This window comes from Protopterus annectens, chromosome 7.part0, assembly GCF_019279795.1.
Source record: "Protopterus annectens isolate FY-2018-M chromosome 7.part0, PAN1.0, whole genome shotgun sequence".
Lineage (NCBI taxonomy): Eukaryota > Metazoa > Chordata > Ceratodontiformes > Protopteridae > Protopterus > Protopterus annectens.
The window spans coordinates 75178669-75192269 of NC_056739.1; the positions used below are offsets into that span (position 1 = coordinate 75178669).

General features: G+C 37.2%; 1 protein-coding gene across 2 annotated transcripts in view; it reads right to left on the reverse strand.

The window, feature by feature from the left end:
• Positions 1 to 10004: 10004 nt before the first annotated feature.
• The window catches only part of OARD1 (O-acyl-ADP-ribose deacylase 1), a 360480-nt gene continuing 356883 nt past the window's right edge, over positions 10005 to 13601 (reverse strand). For both annotated transcript variants that reach the window (XM_044076493.1, XM_044076494.1), the window contains one exon: positions 10005 to 12691. In XM_044076493.1, the coding sequence (XP_043932428.1) occupies positions 12589 to 12691 (103 nt within the window). In that variant the 3' untranslated portion in view covers positions 10005 to 12588. The remainder of the gene's footprint in view (positions 12692 to 13601) is intronic.

A 13601-nucleotide genomic window follows, 5' to 3' on the forward strand; every position in this document is an offset into this window, starting at 1 on the left:
GCTCCATTGAGAGTGACAGAAAAAACAGCACCTAACACCACACATACTAAGTGCCTTTTGGGCTTGCTGAGGCATAGCTTGGTGGTCTAGGCAATCATTTTTGTTTAGAAAGATTGCTTTTAAGTGCTTTGGTATACATTAGTCTGTGTGTGTGGTTTCAACTACCTGATATGTACTTGTATGCAAGAATTTAGCCTCCAGTGTCATTGTGTAAGTACACCTCTTGCATACTCTGCTTCTTTAAGGAATACATGGTTGCCAGTAAACATGAGACAACTATTACACTGTTTCAAGATGCCCATATCCACCAAGCTGCCTACAGAGAAGTTAGGAAACTGCATATCCATACTGTCCAGTCCTTTAATTTGTGAGCTACGAGAGGGTAGTGTATTGGGGTTAGAAAGCTATTAAGGGTGCTTTGTTGGTGCAGACTAATAGGGGTGCTTTACTGGAGCATATTATGCTAAACAGCATTAACTTTACTAACTTTAATGTTTACACTATACTGAAATTCCACCAAATCTGTAGGTAGTGCCACTTGACTCACAACTAGCTGTTCTATGTTTGTCGGCACACAAGGTATTTGCGCTATATTGACACTTTACAGGGTACAGTTTTATGAACAGGGAAAACTTGCTTTCTAGGCGTTTGCTACTGTACAGGGCACTGCCTAACCCATGTAAATATGCAAAATTTATAGCAGCACAAAAAACCCAGAAAACCAACTAAAGAGCCCTCTGGCCAATAAAATGACTAAACTATTAAGAGTCCTTTTGTGTATTTCCCAACTCAGACAGACTTGCCAAATGTTTCCTGCCACAAGATGAATAAACCTAGTCCTCCTAATGTAAAAACAGAGTAGAAAAGATCCAGAAATGGAGTGCTACCACAGATCACTTAAACAACTAGCTGGAAATTCCTTGCTGAAGGTAAGTTCAAGACAGTCTTACAGTTGTAACAGTGTGAGGAACAGCATTTTACAACCCCCCCCCACCACAAAAAAACAGTGATATACATTCAAAAAGCAGGAAACAGTAGGAAATACTCAAAATAACTGAAGTGCAACTTAGCAATCAAAGGTAATTAGCTTTGCGTGGATGGCACCAGATACAAGTAAAACACTTCTGGAATGCAGGTTAAGACTCCAAGCTTTGTTGAGCTCCTGTAAAATAGCATTAGACAACATGTAGTAAAGGTTTACTCAAGACCTTTGCTGATTGGGCATTCAGTATCACGGATCTAGTGAAAACAATGGGTGGGAACAGTACATAAATAGTTTTATACAATAACCAAAAAAGCAGAAACCACAAAGGAATAAATACTCCTGTGATATAAAGGACAAGTCCAAATAACTGCAAAGCATAAAACATACACAGGAGCAAAAACAGCAGCCAAACCCAGTCTCGTCAAAACACCAACAAATAATCCAAAACGTAATAACAAGAGGCAAGATTTTATTTCATAAGTAAGCGCTTTCACCATAAGGCTTCTTCAGACTTTAAAACCATTTAAAAAGCAGTCGTTTAAATAATAGTAAAACTCATGCCATAGGTTATTTCAAACACATGCTAAATGGTAGCAATTGAATATTTAAAGCAACAAACATATTCATACAATAAAAGTATATAAAACCATTAATATCATAAAAATATATATATTATGAATGTATTATTTGCAACCCCTTCCTCTATTTAGGTCTGAATAACCTTCTTCTCCGAAGGAATGGTTGCAAATAAACTATCATTTAGACCTGGTGATCTATCCCCTCTACAGCGGATAATCCATCGCAACTCACACTCTTCGGTATAATTATCTATATCACCTCCTCTGATGCTGGGGGTGATAATTTGCATAACAAAAAACTTAAAACAATGCAGTGCACCTAACTGCTTATAATGCTTGGCTAAGGCATTATGTTCAGTGCCAACTCTTATATGGTAAATATGTTCTCTAATACGTTCACGTAATTGCCTATTGGTTTTACCAATATAAAATGCTGTACATGCCAAGCACTTAGCTAGGTAAACAACGTTGGTACTCCTACAACTGGTTTGAGTACTAATATGGAATTCATAGCCAGAAACAGGTTGCTTGAAAATGCAACCTGTGTCAATGTATTGACATTGATTACAAGTATTACAGGGTCTTGTATTAAAACTAGGTGTAGTACAACTAATATTAGTCAACCTAACTGGATAATTACAAAGCATTCGCTTCAAAATTTTCTTATTTTTATATCGAAACAAAGGTCTATCACCCACTATTGGCACTGATGTCATCATTTAACAATAGGGTATCCCAATGTTTTGTAATTACATCTCTAATGACATCCACATCGCTCGTATAAAACATAGGTATTTTCAAATTATTTGTTCTCTTCACCTGTTGGGTATGAACATTGTCACTACGACCCGAAAAATACGGTCGTGCCCTTGTTGTTCTTAGTTCAGTCATTAGGGTCACTGCCTTTTCTAAATCTCCTTTATTGTAACATCTCTCAATTAACCTGTTATTAAGCTCTAACACCTCTTGATCATAACCTTCAATTGTTGGATTTAACCTAGATGCCCTCATCATCTGTCCTTTTACTACATTATCAAAAACATACCTAGGGTGCATGCTGTGTCTGTGAAGTAGGGTATTCCTATGACATGCTTTCCTATGTACAGAGGTATTTAATAACCCATTTTCTAATCTCATAACATTCACATCCAAAAAAGAAATGTTGGATGTAGAGTAACATAGACTAAACTTAAGGAAGTCCGTGGTATTATTAACTATTGAAACAAACTACAAAAGGCTATTTTCATCCCCCTTCCAAATCAAGAGGAGGTCATCCACGAATCTTCTATAAAACCCTACATATTGTTGGAAAAATATATGGGGAAATAAAAGTTCTTCTTCCCAATCAGCCATCACTATGTTGGCGTAGCTATTGGCACAAGAAGTGCCCATAGCTACGCCATCTTTCTGCAAATAGATTTTCTCATTAAACATAAAAACGTTGTTGTACAACACCGTTTCTAAAAATAGGGCCAATAAATCTATTGTATTATTCCTCAGGTTAGACTTGCTGTTCAAATATCGTTGTACACTAGCTACTCCCAAATCATTGGGGATGACGGTGAATAAACTTGTAACGTCTAGTGTTACTAGAATATAATGATCATCTTCTTTTAAACCTCTCACATAATCATCGAGATCAAGCAAAAATTGTTTTGTTATCTCTCAAAATCACAGGATTCGCCTCCACAACTGGTTTTAAATAATGTTCCAGGTAAATTGAAAAAGGTTCAGTTCATCCTTGGCCAGCAACAATGGGGCGCAAAGGTGGATCAGATGTAGATTTATGAACCTTGGATGACAGGTATAAGTGGATGTTTCACTTTCAAGAATTTAAATAAGTCCAATGTTATATTATAGCTTTTAACCAAATCATATTTTAATTACTTCTTGCATGTCAACGCTGGAATAAAATATATCTTCTTCCAGCATTACCCTCATCCTTTCAAAATAATCCTGTCGGTCCATCAAAACAATAGGGCCTCCTTTGTCAGCTGGCCTGACAACTATCGAATGGTCATTACTTAACTCTCGAAATGCCTTCCTCTGTAAAAAGGACAAATTGTGTTGTTTACCCTTATTCCTGGTGTTAGAATTATTAGCATAATAAGTGTGTAAATCATTCTCTACTAATCTGGAGAATATATCCAAAAGGGGGTGTAGCATGGGAGTGTAGGTACTAGGACCACGAAATGTGGCAGGATGAACATAACCATTACTATCGCGGTCATTTCCATAGCTTCCAAACTCTAATTTTAATTGTACATTCCGTACATACATTTTAATATCTAAAATGACATCAGTTAAATCACTAACACTGGTTGGAATAAACAAGACCTTTATTAAGAACCTGTTCTTCACATCTGTTCAAAGTCCTACTAGAAAGATTCACAACTAAAGATTCTCTATTTTCTCCCACATCTTTTTTAAGGTAGGGCCGGAGTATTCTCCCGACCCTTACCGTTTCTGCCGCCCCCTGCTCACTGATCTCTGTCTCCCTTCCCGGTTGAACAAATCTATCGGGAAAGGGCAATGGGAGTCCTTCCCCACTGTAGGTATACCTGTATTTACAGGTTGAGTACTGTTAACCTTCCTTCTTACCACAGGCTCACTATTAGGGGTGGTGGATAAAGATGTCACATTAACAGGCCCTTGTTCTTGGGTACTGACGACAATATTAGCATTATCCTCCTGTACTGTATTACATTGTACTGCAGGAGTGTCAACATTGCTGTTATCAAACACTATCATTATTACGATTAGTAACTTCATTGCTATGCTCATTACGTACACTCACTGTATCAGAATTAAAACCTGGTCCTTTTGTAAACACAAGATTACTGTTTTGTCTCGGCCAAGTGAAAACATGGCCGAGTTTAAAATCTTTAACGTCCCTGGAAATCTTATTTCTTTTTTGTTCCAAGACACGTTTTTCAAATAATAATACATTGTCCATGAGTCTTTCAAGTCCCGTTTCAGCTCGCAACGTTGAATATTTAGTATTAATTGTATTATAAAGTTCAGTGACTTTCCTCCGCAGGATTTCCTCATCAGGACGATAAAAAATCATTAAGCAACTTCATATAATTGAAACTGAGTTCCAGATTGAGCTGCTGCCACTTAAACAGCAGCTCAGGATGTAAACTACCAGTAGTGGGCATTTTTAAAATGCGTAGCCCACGTGGTACTATATGTTTTTGAATACATGCCTCAAAATGTTGGTGTTGTAGTTGTAACTTTTTTAATTTTAAAAAATCAGTTTCTAACCTGTTCAGGTCATCGCCAAGTCCAGCACAATTCTCCATGTCATTGGAATCTACTTCATGATCTACGTCGGGTTCATATGCAAGCAGTAAATTATTCATACCAGTAACGCAGTCCTGGAATCTAAATGATTTCCGGTTCAAAGTGCTATGTCTCTCCAATGTATACTGCAACTCAACATCATTATTCATAGTGTCTGCCATTCTCCCTTCGCGATGGAATAACCAACTAACGAGCAATAACCAAAAAAGCAGAAGTTGCTTAATGATTTTTATCGTCCTGAAGAGGAAATCCTGCGGAGGAAAGTCACTGAACTTTATAATACAATTAATACTAAATATTCAACGTTGCGAGCTGAAACGGGACTTGAAAGACTCATGGACAATGTATTATTATTTGAAAAACATCTCTTGGAACAAAAAAGAAATAAGATTTCCAGGGACGTTAAAGATTTTAAACTCGGCCATGTTTTCACTTGGCCGAGACAAAACAGTAATCTTGTGTTTACAAAAGGACCATGTTTTAATTCTGATACAGTGAGTGTACGTAATAATGAGCATAGCAATGAAGTTACTAATCGTAATAATGATAGAGTGTTTGATAACAGCAATGTTAACACTCCTGCAGTACAATGTAATACAGTACAGGAGGATAATGCTAATATTGTCGTCAGTACCCAAGAACAAGGGCCTGTTAATGTGACATCTTTATCCACCACCCGTAATTGTGAGCCTGTGGTAAGAAGGAAGGTTAACAGTACTCAACCTGTAAATACAGGTATACCTACAGTGGGGAAGGACTCCCATTGCCCTTTCCCGATAGATTTGTTCAACCGGGAAGGGAGACAGAGATCAGTGAGAAGGGGGCAGCAGAAACGGTAAGGGTCGGGAGAATACTCCGGCCCTACCTTAAAAAAGATGTGGGAGAAAATAGAGAATCTTTAGTTGTGAATCTTTCTAGTAGGACTTTGAACAGATATGAAGAACAGGTTCTTAATAAAGGTCTTACATTTATTCCAACCAGTGTTAGTGATTTAACTGTCGTTTTAGATATTAAAATGTATGTACGGAATGTACAATTAAAAATTAGAGTTTGGAAGCTATGGAAATGACCGCGATAGTGATGGTTATGTTCATCGTGCCACATTTCTTGGTCCTAGTACCTACACTCCCATGCTACACCCCCTTCTGGATATATTCTCCAGATTAGTAGAGAATGATTTACACACTTATTATGCTAATAATTCTAACACCAGGAATAAGGGTAAAGAAACGCAATTTGTCCTTTTTACAGAGGAAGGCATTTCGAGTTAAGTAATGACCATTCGATAGTTGTCAGGCCAGCTGACAAAGGAGGCCCTATTGTTTTGATGGACCAACAGGATCATTTTGAAAGGATGAGGGTAATGCTGGAAGAAGATATATTTTATTCCAGCTTTGACATGCAAGAAGTAATTAACAAAATATCTAGGGTGTATGACATGCTAGATGATTTGGTTAAAAGCTATAATATAACATTTGACTTATTTAAATTCTTGAAAGTGAAATATCCACTTATACCTGTCAGTCAAGGTTTGCCCAATGTTCATAAATCTACATCTGATCCACCTTTGCGCCCCACTGTTGCTGGCCAAGGATGGTTAACTGAACCTTTTTCAGTTTACCTGAAACATTATTTAAAACCAGTTGTGGAGGCGAATCCTGTGATTTTGAGAGATAGCAAACAATTTTTGCTTGATCTCTATGATTATGTGAGAGGTTTAAAAGAAGATGATCATTATATTCTAGTAACACTACACGTTACAAGTTTATTCACGGTCATCCCCAACGATTTGGGAGTAGCTAGTGTACAACGGTATTTCAACAGCAAGTCTAACCTGGGGAATAATACAATAGATTTATTGGCCCTATTTTTAGAAACGGTTTTGTACAACAACGTCTTTATGTTTAATGAGAAAATCTATTTGCAGAAAGATGGCGTAGCTATGGGCACTTCTTGTGCCAATAGCTACGCCAACATAGTGATGGCTGATTGGGAAGAAGAACTTTTATTTCCCCATATAGTTTTCCAGCAATATGTAGGGTTTTACAGAAGATTCATGGATGACCTCTTCTTGATTTGGAAGGGGGATGAAAATAGCCTTTTGAAGTTTGTTTCCATAATTAATAATACCACGGACTTCCTTAAGTTTAGTCTATGTTACTCTACATCCAACATTTCTTTTTTGGATGTGAATGTTATGAGATTAGAAAATGGGTTATTAAATACCTCTGTACATAGGAAAGCATGTCATAGGAATACCCTACTTCACAGACACAGCATGCACCCTAGGTATGTTTTTGATAACCTAGTAAAAGGACAGATGATGAGGGCATCTAGGTTAAATCCAACAACTGAAGGTTATGATCAAGAGGTGTTAGAGCTTAAGAACAGGTTTCATTGAGAGATGTTACAATAAAGGAGATTTAGAAAAGGCAGTGACCCTAGTGACTGAACTAAGAACAACAAGGGCACGACCGTATTTTTCGGGTCGTAGTGACGACGTTCATACCCAACAGGTGAAGAGAACAAATAATTTGGAAATACCTATGTTTTATACGAGCGATGTGGGTGTCATTAGAGATGTAATTATGAAACATTGGGATACCCTATTGTTAAATGATGACATCAGTGCCATAGTGGGTGATAGACCTTTGTTTCGATATAAAAATAAGAAAAATTTGAAGCGAATGCTTTGTAATTATCCAGTTAGGTTGACTAATATTAGTTGTACTACACCTAGTTTTAATACAAGACCCTGTAATACTTGTAATCAATGTCAATACATTGACACAGGTCGTAGTTTCAAGCAACCTGTTTCTGGCTATGAATTCCGTTTTAGTACTCAAACCAATTGTAGGAGTACCAACGTTGTTTACTTAGCTAAAGTGCTTGGCATGTACAGCATTTTATATTGGTAAAACCAATAGGCAATTACGTGAACGTATTAGAGAACATATTTACCATATAAGAGTTGGCACTGAACATAATGCCTTAGCCAAGCATTATAAGCAGTTAGGTGCACTGCATTGTTTTAAGTTTTTTTGTTATGCAAATTATCACCCCCAGCATCAGAGGAGGTGATATAGATAATTATACCAGAGAGTGTGAGTTGCGATGGATTATCCGCTGTAGAGCGGATAGATCACCAGGTCTAAATGATAAAGTTTATTTGCAAACATTCTCTCGGAGAAGAAGGTTATTCAGACCTAAATAGAGGAAGGGGTTGCAAATATACATTCATAATATATATTTTTATGATATTAATGGTTTTATACACTTTTATTGTATGAATATGTTTGCTTTAAATATTCAATTGCTACCATTTAGCATGTGTTTGAAATAACCTATGGCATGAGTTTTACTATTATTTAAACAACTGCTTTTTAAATGGTTTTAAAGTCTGAAGAAGCCTTATGGTGAAAGCGCTTACTTGTGAAATAAAATCTTGCCTCTTGTTATTATTACATTTTGGGTTATTTGTTGGCGTTTTGACAAGACTGGATTTGGCTGCTGTTTTTGCTCCTGTGTATGTTTTATGCTTTGCAGTTATTTAGTTTTATACAATAGTCAATAGCAATAAAAAAGAGAGGAGGGAGAAAGAGACTTTCATAAGGGGTGAAGACTAGACACACAGTCTTATAAAATGACAGCAAAAGGATAGGGACAGTTGGGTAGAATAAGCAGGCTAGCTAGAGAGGCATCCAATTAAATAAAGGCAATAATGGAGCTATTTCAGAAACATTAGCTTACTGTGTTAGTTATGGATGGGGTAGACAGAGAATGCAACTTTAAGCAGATAAAAGATGAGCACAATATAAAAGCAACGAAGCCCAAACTGGAGCATTGACAATTCTCTTCACTACTGACCTACTACAGTTTAAAGCACCAGACTATGCAAAAATTTACCAGTAAGACTGTTTATGGAAACAATGCAATAATAAATGACTGAGGCTCCAAATCTGGCAGCAGTACACAACTCTAACTACAAGATTATGGCCTGGCAGGCTTTAAAATACAGACAGCTTTTACAAACAATTCTACTTGCGGAAAGAAAAGTACAGAATAAGGCAGAAACACAATCTTCCCACACTTGCTAATTAAAATACAAGACTAAGATCCCAGGAAAAAAATTATAAAAAATGCAAACAGAACACAGCAGAAAAGTACAAAGTAGTATTACTACACAGGTCAGCATAAGTGCAACTCAAATATTTAAGCAGAACTGAAATAATTAAAATAATTTAATTATCTTTCCTTTTTGAAAAGCTGGTTACTCACAGTTCCACACCTCTCCAAGTCTTGGATAAAATATTTTTTTTTTTGCAAAGCAACCATTAAGCTCTACTGTTCAAAATTACTGAATTACTACCTGCTTTCAAAAGCAGAATGAAGAATAAAAGTGAGAACATCAATTATATTGGTGGACAACCTTACTGTCCCCCTCTCAAATAATTTAGTCTTGTTCTACTTCATTCAGCAAACAGATAAAACAACATAAGACATAGCATAATAAATGCTCAAAGTTGTGTGTAAGTGTGCCCTTTGCAACTGTGGTTCATTGTAACTTGCACAAGTAATGGGAAATGCAAACCAAATCTTTCCCCTTGCACCAAGTGTGCAATTTCACTCAAGTGGATACAGCATTAGTGTCACTGGTACACTGACCAGAATGTTCCACAATATCATGGCATTCCCCAACACTAAGCAAACAGACAGCTATACTGGTTTTAGCTGGCACGATGGGCAGAGTCGTTTAGGAATCGGTCACAGTTACTGGAGATTCTACAGAAACTTATTCCATTTCAGAATATGTGTTCAGTAGAATCCTAGGGGAGATTAGGGAGTGGGGCCAGGTGGGAAAATTCTGTCAAGATAGTAAAATGCAATACGCACAACGCAGTCATCGATGGCACCGATATTTCAAAATGATTTAGACTACAAAGAAGCCAAATTAAAAGTACAAGAGAAAGTGTACAGTGACCATTACAAGTTATGGTACTCTGTACTCTGCTCTCAAACTATAACTGTGACTACAGAAGAAGTACAGCACTGGAAGGGAAAGCAGGTAGACACCTCCTAACCAAAGTATTAAGGAACACCCAGAGACGCACACAATTATTTCAAGCATGTGTTCCTTGTTGGTAAATGACATTTATTAATGAAACAAATCATTTTAACTTTTTCAATCTTTATGGAGTATGCGGTCATGCACACATCAAAAAAAGGTAATATAGCTACTGACATAAGAGTCAGTGGCAGCAGTGAAGACTCTTACCATTATCTGAGCCAGCTAATCCATTTACATCTTGTGAAACAACTCTTACTCACTGGTTTACAAACCTAGTTTTACACTTGAAACAGTAAAACCTTAGGTTCATTAGTCTGATTATCTTTTTTTATCCTTACTCTACAAAGGTTCCTTTGTGTCCATCATACAACAAGAATATATCACCAACCACCCATAAGAATTACGTTTCAGTTCTTTTCACATAAGAGTGACTCGCTTCCTGAAATAGTCTGTCCAGAAATAACCAACCATTACTACAGCTCAAGTCTATGCATTGTGAGTAAAGTGTTGAAAGGTAAATAAGACACTGTAGTCATGAAGGGACACGTTCACACTTTTCAGACCGGTTTCATGCATCAGTAACATGGTACAATAAATCAAATGTAAGGATGACACAGAAGCTTGGAAATAAGCATGGATAGCCAGAAAGGCCAACCAGGAAAGGCAGCTCAAAATCATTACTCCTATTTTGGGGAGGGTATGGAGTGGTTTTGCTACAGCACCTCAAAGGGATGACCAACAGTCATTGCAATACCACATATATTGTGGAGTTAAAAACGGTTCTTCTTGTTTCTCTACCCAAATCCCAACCTGATAATATGTTGTGGATCCCCAAGCACCAGAACTGCAATATACACTAAACACTCACATCTGCCTGACTGCAAGACCAAGCATCCAGTATTGGCACCTAAATTTGGGGCATTGACATCAACAATAGCAAGGATACCATAGTACTGGCATAATGGTATAAGGCCTGCATAGTGAAGGCTACAGTAGTAATAACATCCCAGGGTAAGAACTTAACAAGGCTACTTTAGTACTAGCATGCTAGCTAGACTAAGGACTGTACATGGCTACCTTATTTCTAATATTGTGGGTTAAGAAATGCAGTACTGGATTGGTGAGGTAAGAAATATGCCAGACTACCTCAGTCCTGGATTTGTGTGGCAAAAACTGTGCCAGGCTACCTCAGTACTGACATTCTGGGTGATGCCATTACATTAGACATTCTGATAGCTACCAAAGTAAGGTAAGGACTGCCCAAAACTATGGCACTGCTGGCACTTTAAGGTAAGGGCTGGAGCAAAACTATTATACTACTGGCTTTCTCAGAAAAGGACTGTGAAGGGCTGGTACAACAGTGGCAAATGGGTACTAGCTGGTGGGATGGATTATTAGATGACTGGGATATTTAACCAAGCAGGGATCTACTTCTGGAAATGGAGGGACAGGAAGTATTATACCATCACACGTACAGATACAAGAAACAGAAGACATGTCAAGAAATACAAAAAAAATTACACAAGAAAGTGGTTTCCACAATGGTAAATTTCATGCAGTGCAGCATAAACTCTTATCAAAATTGAATATCTACAGAACAATTATCTGAAACAGTGTGGAGAAAAGCTACCACCACTGTCATACAGTAAAAGCTGTAATAACAAACTAATTCCCACCAAAGTGAGTTGTACTACGTCATCACTCTATATGTGCCATGCAGACGGACCATGTGCAGGAGGCATGCATGTTGCTATGTACTGAATACAGCAGTGCTCTCAATCAGCACCCTCACTTCCAACATGCAACCATATTCAAGGGCGCAGATTGTGTTTGGCCAAGTTACCAGAGACTTAACTATGGCTCATATACGGAAGCCTCATCTGAATGTGCAAAGTTAGTGCTACATTTCTAACAGGGTTTCGACTGCACTGTCCAACGCATACAAACATACACCGGTGAAGCATTATCAATGCAAGATGTGTTGAAGACATAAGGAGATCCAGACAGCAATGGGATTATAAGTCCTTAATAGCCACAGCTCTTACCTTTCTTAAATATTCACAGACCACATCAATGCAAAAAGTGCTTTCTTATTAAATCTGCAGATTCTGGAATTTTCATAATGTCAGATGTTACAAGTCATACACCCTGTTCAAGAAGACCACAGTTCATGCACTAAGTGATTTCAGCCAATCTTTGCCAGTATCCTTCTGACATGGATTGTGCTGTAGGGGAGTGCAGGAACAGGGGTGGGGGGATTAACTGAATAAAAAAATACCCAACAGAAAAGAAAATGACCAATGAAAGAAAGGGCTCGAGTCAGCTAATGTACTAAACCAAATTAAATGCCATTTAAAGCTATTTAGAAGACAGGAATACAAAAAGAAAATTACATCTACATGCAATGTACACCCATTATTCAGAAAAATAAATTCTATATAATGTACATTTTTTACAGTTTCAAATATTCACCTGTCACCGGACTAATAAACAAAACGTTCTTTTAACTGCATATAGCTGATTTTTGAACACTTGTTTCAATCTTCCCAACTTTACAAAAAACAGTGGTAGGTCTGAAGAGAAAGAGCAGGTAAGGTAGGTAAAAGCAGAAAGAATGAATCTCAAGGTTGCTGATGGGAGTTAACTTTTTGTCAGAGAGTATAAACAGTAATGTTAATATCTGTGTCCTTAAAAACATCTTCAATAATGTCAGAAACTTTATCCCACTCCAAGCGATCCAGGCCACATCCAATCCTGAAAGTTAATAAACAAAGTTAGAAACAACATACTTGTGTGGATAATGTATTTCAAACTATCTTCTATTCTGGAAATTTGTTTCACGTATACATAATTTACCTTATGTAATGTGTACATGTGAAGATGAGATGCAGACAACAACAACAAGAATAAATTAAAGGGAAAGTGCAACAGGTTTGTTAACTCAGTAGGTGGGCTGGTTAATGGTCAGGAACCAGCCTTAGGGTGGATAACAATTACGAAATTAATCATGACCAGACAATTATAAAAATTACATAAAGTTGTCATTAGGGAATTATGCAAAGTTCTCAAGACTGAAACACAATATCAATACTCATTTGAAAAAAAATATTCCATCTGAAACGATCAAAAGAAAAGTACTACTCTAGGTGTGTCTGTTTATAGCTTGACATAATACAAATCAGATTCACCTCAGTCAGCTGAATGTCCTTTAATTGAAGTCATAGCAAGATCCTCTGTATCAAATTGTTTTTATTATTCACTGCATGAATTAAATGCAGGTAAGGAATATACTGCATGAATTAAATGCAGGTAAGGAATATACTGATATCATGACTGTTTTGCAATCCTGTGCATAGCATGTTTTGACACGGGGGCTGTCAAGAGTACAATGCTATACTGGCATCATGAACAATGTTACAAGATCGCAAAACAGCGTGGGTAGATAAGTTCCCCTTGCCTACACTGATGTGTGATATCAGTGCTAGTAAGTACACTTAGAAATGTGGGGGTGTGTGGGGTGCAAGAATGCTGGCTCTATAAGAAAAAAAACGCTTTTTGGAATTACTGCTGTTCCCATTCGATAGAATAAGATTCTATTTATATTTTCTGATCAGAGTTTAACTATAGGTATCAATGCCTGGGGTGTACAAAGATAAAGTAGGAA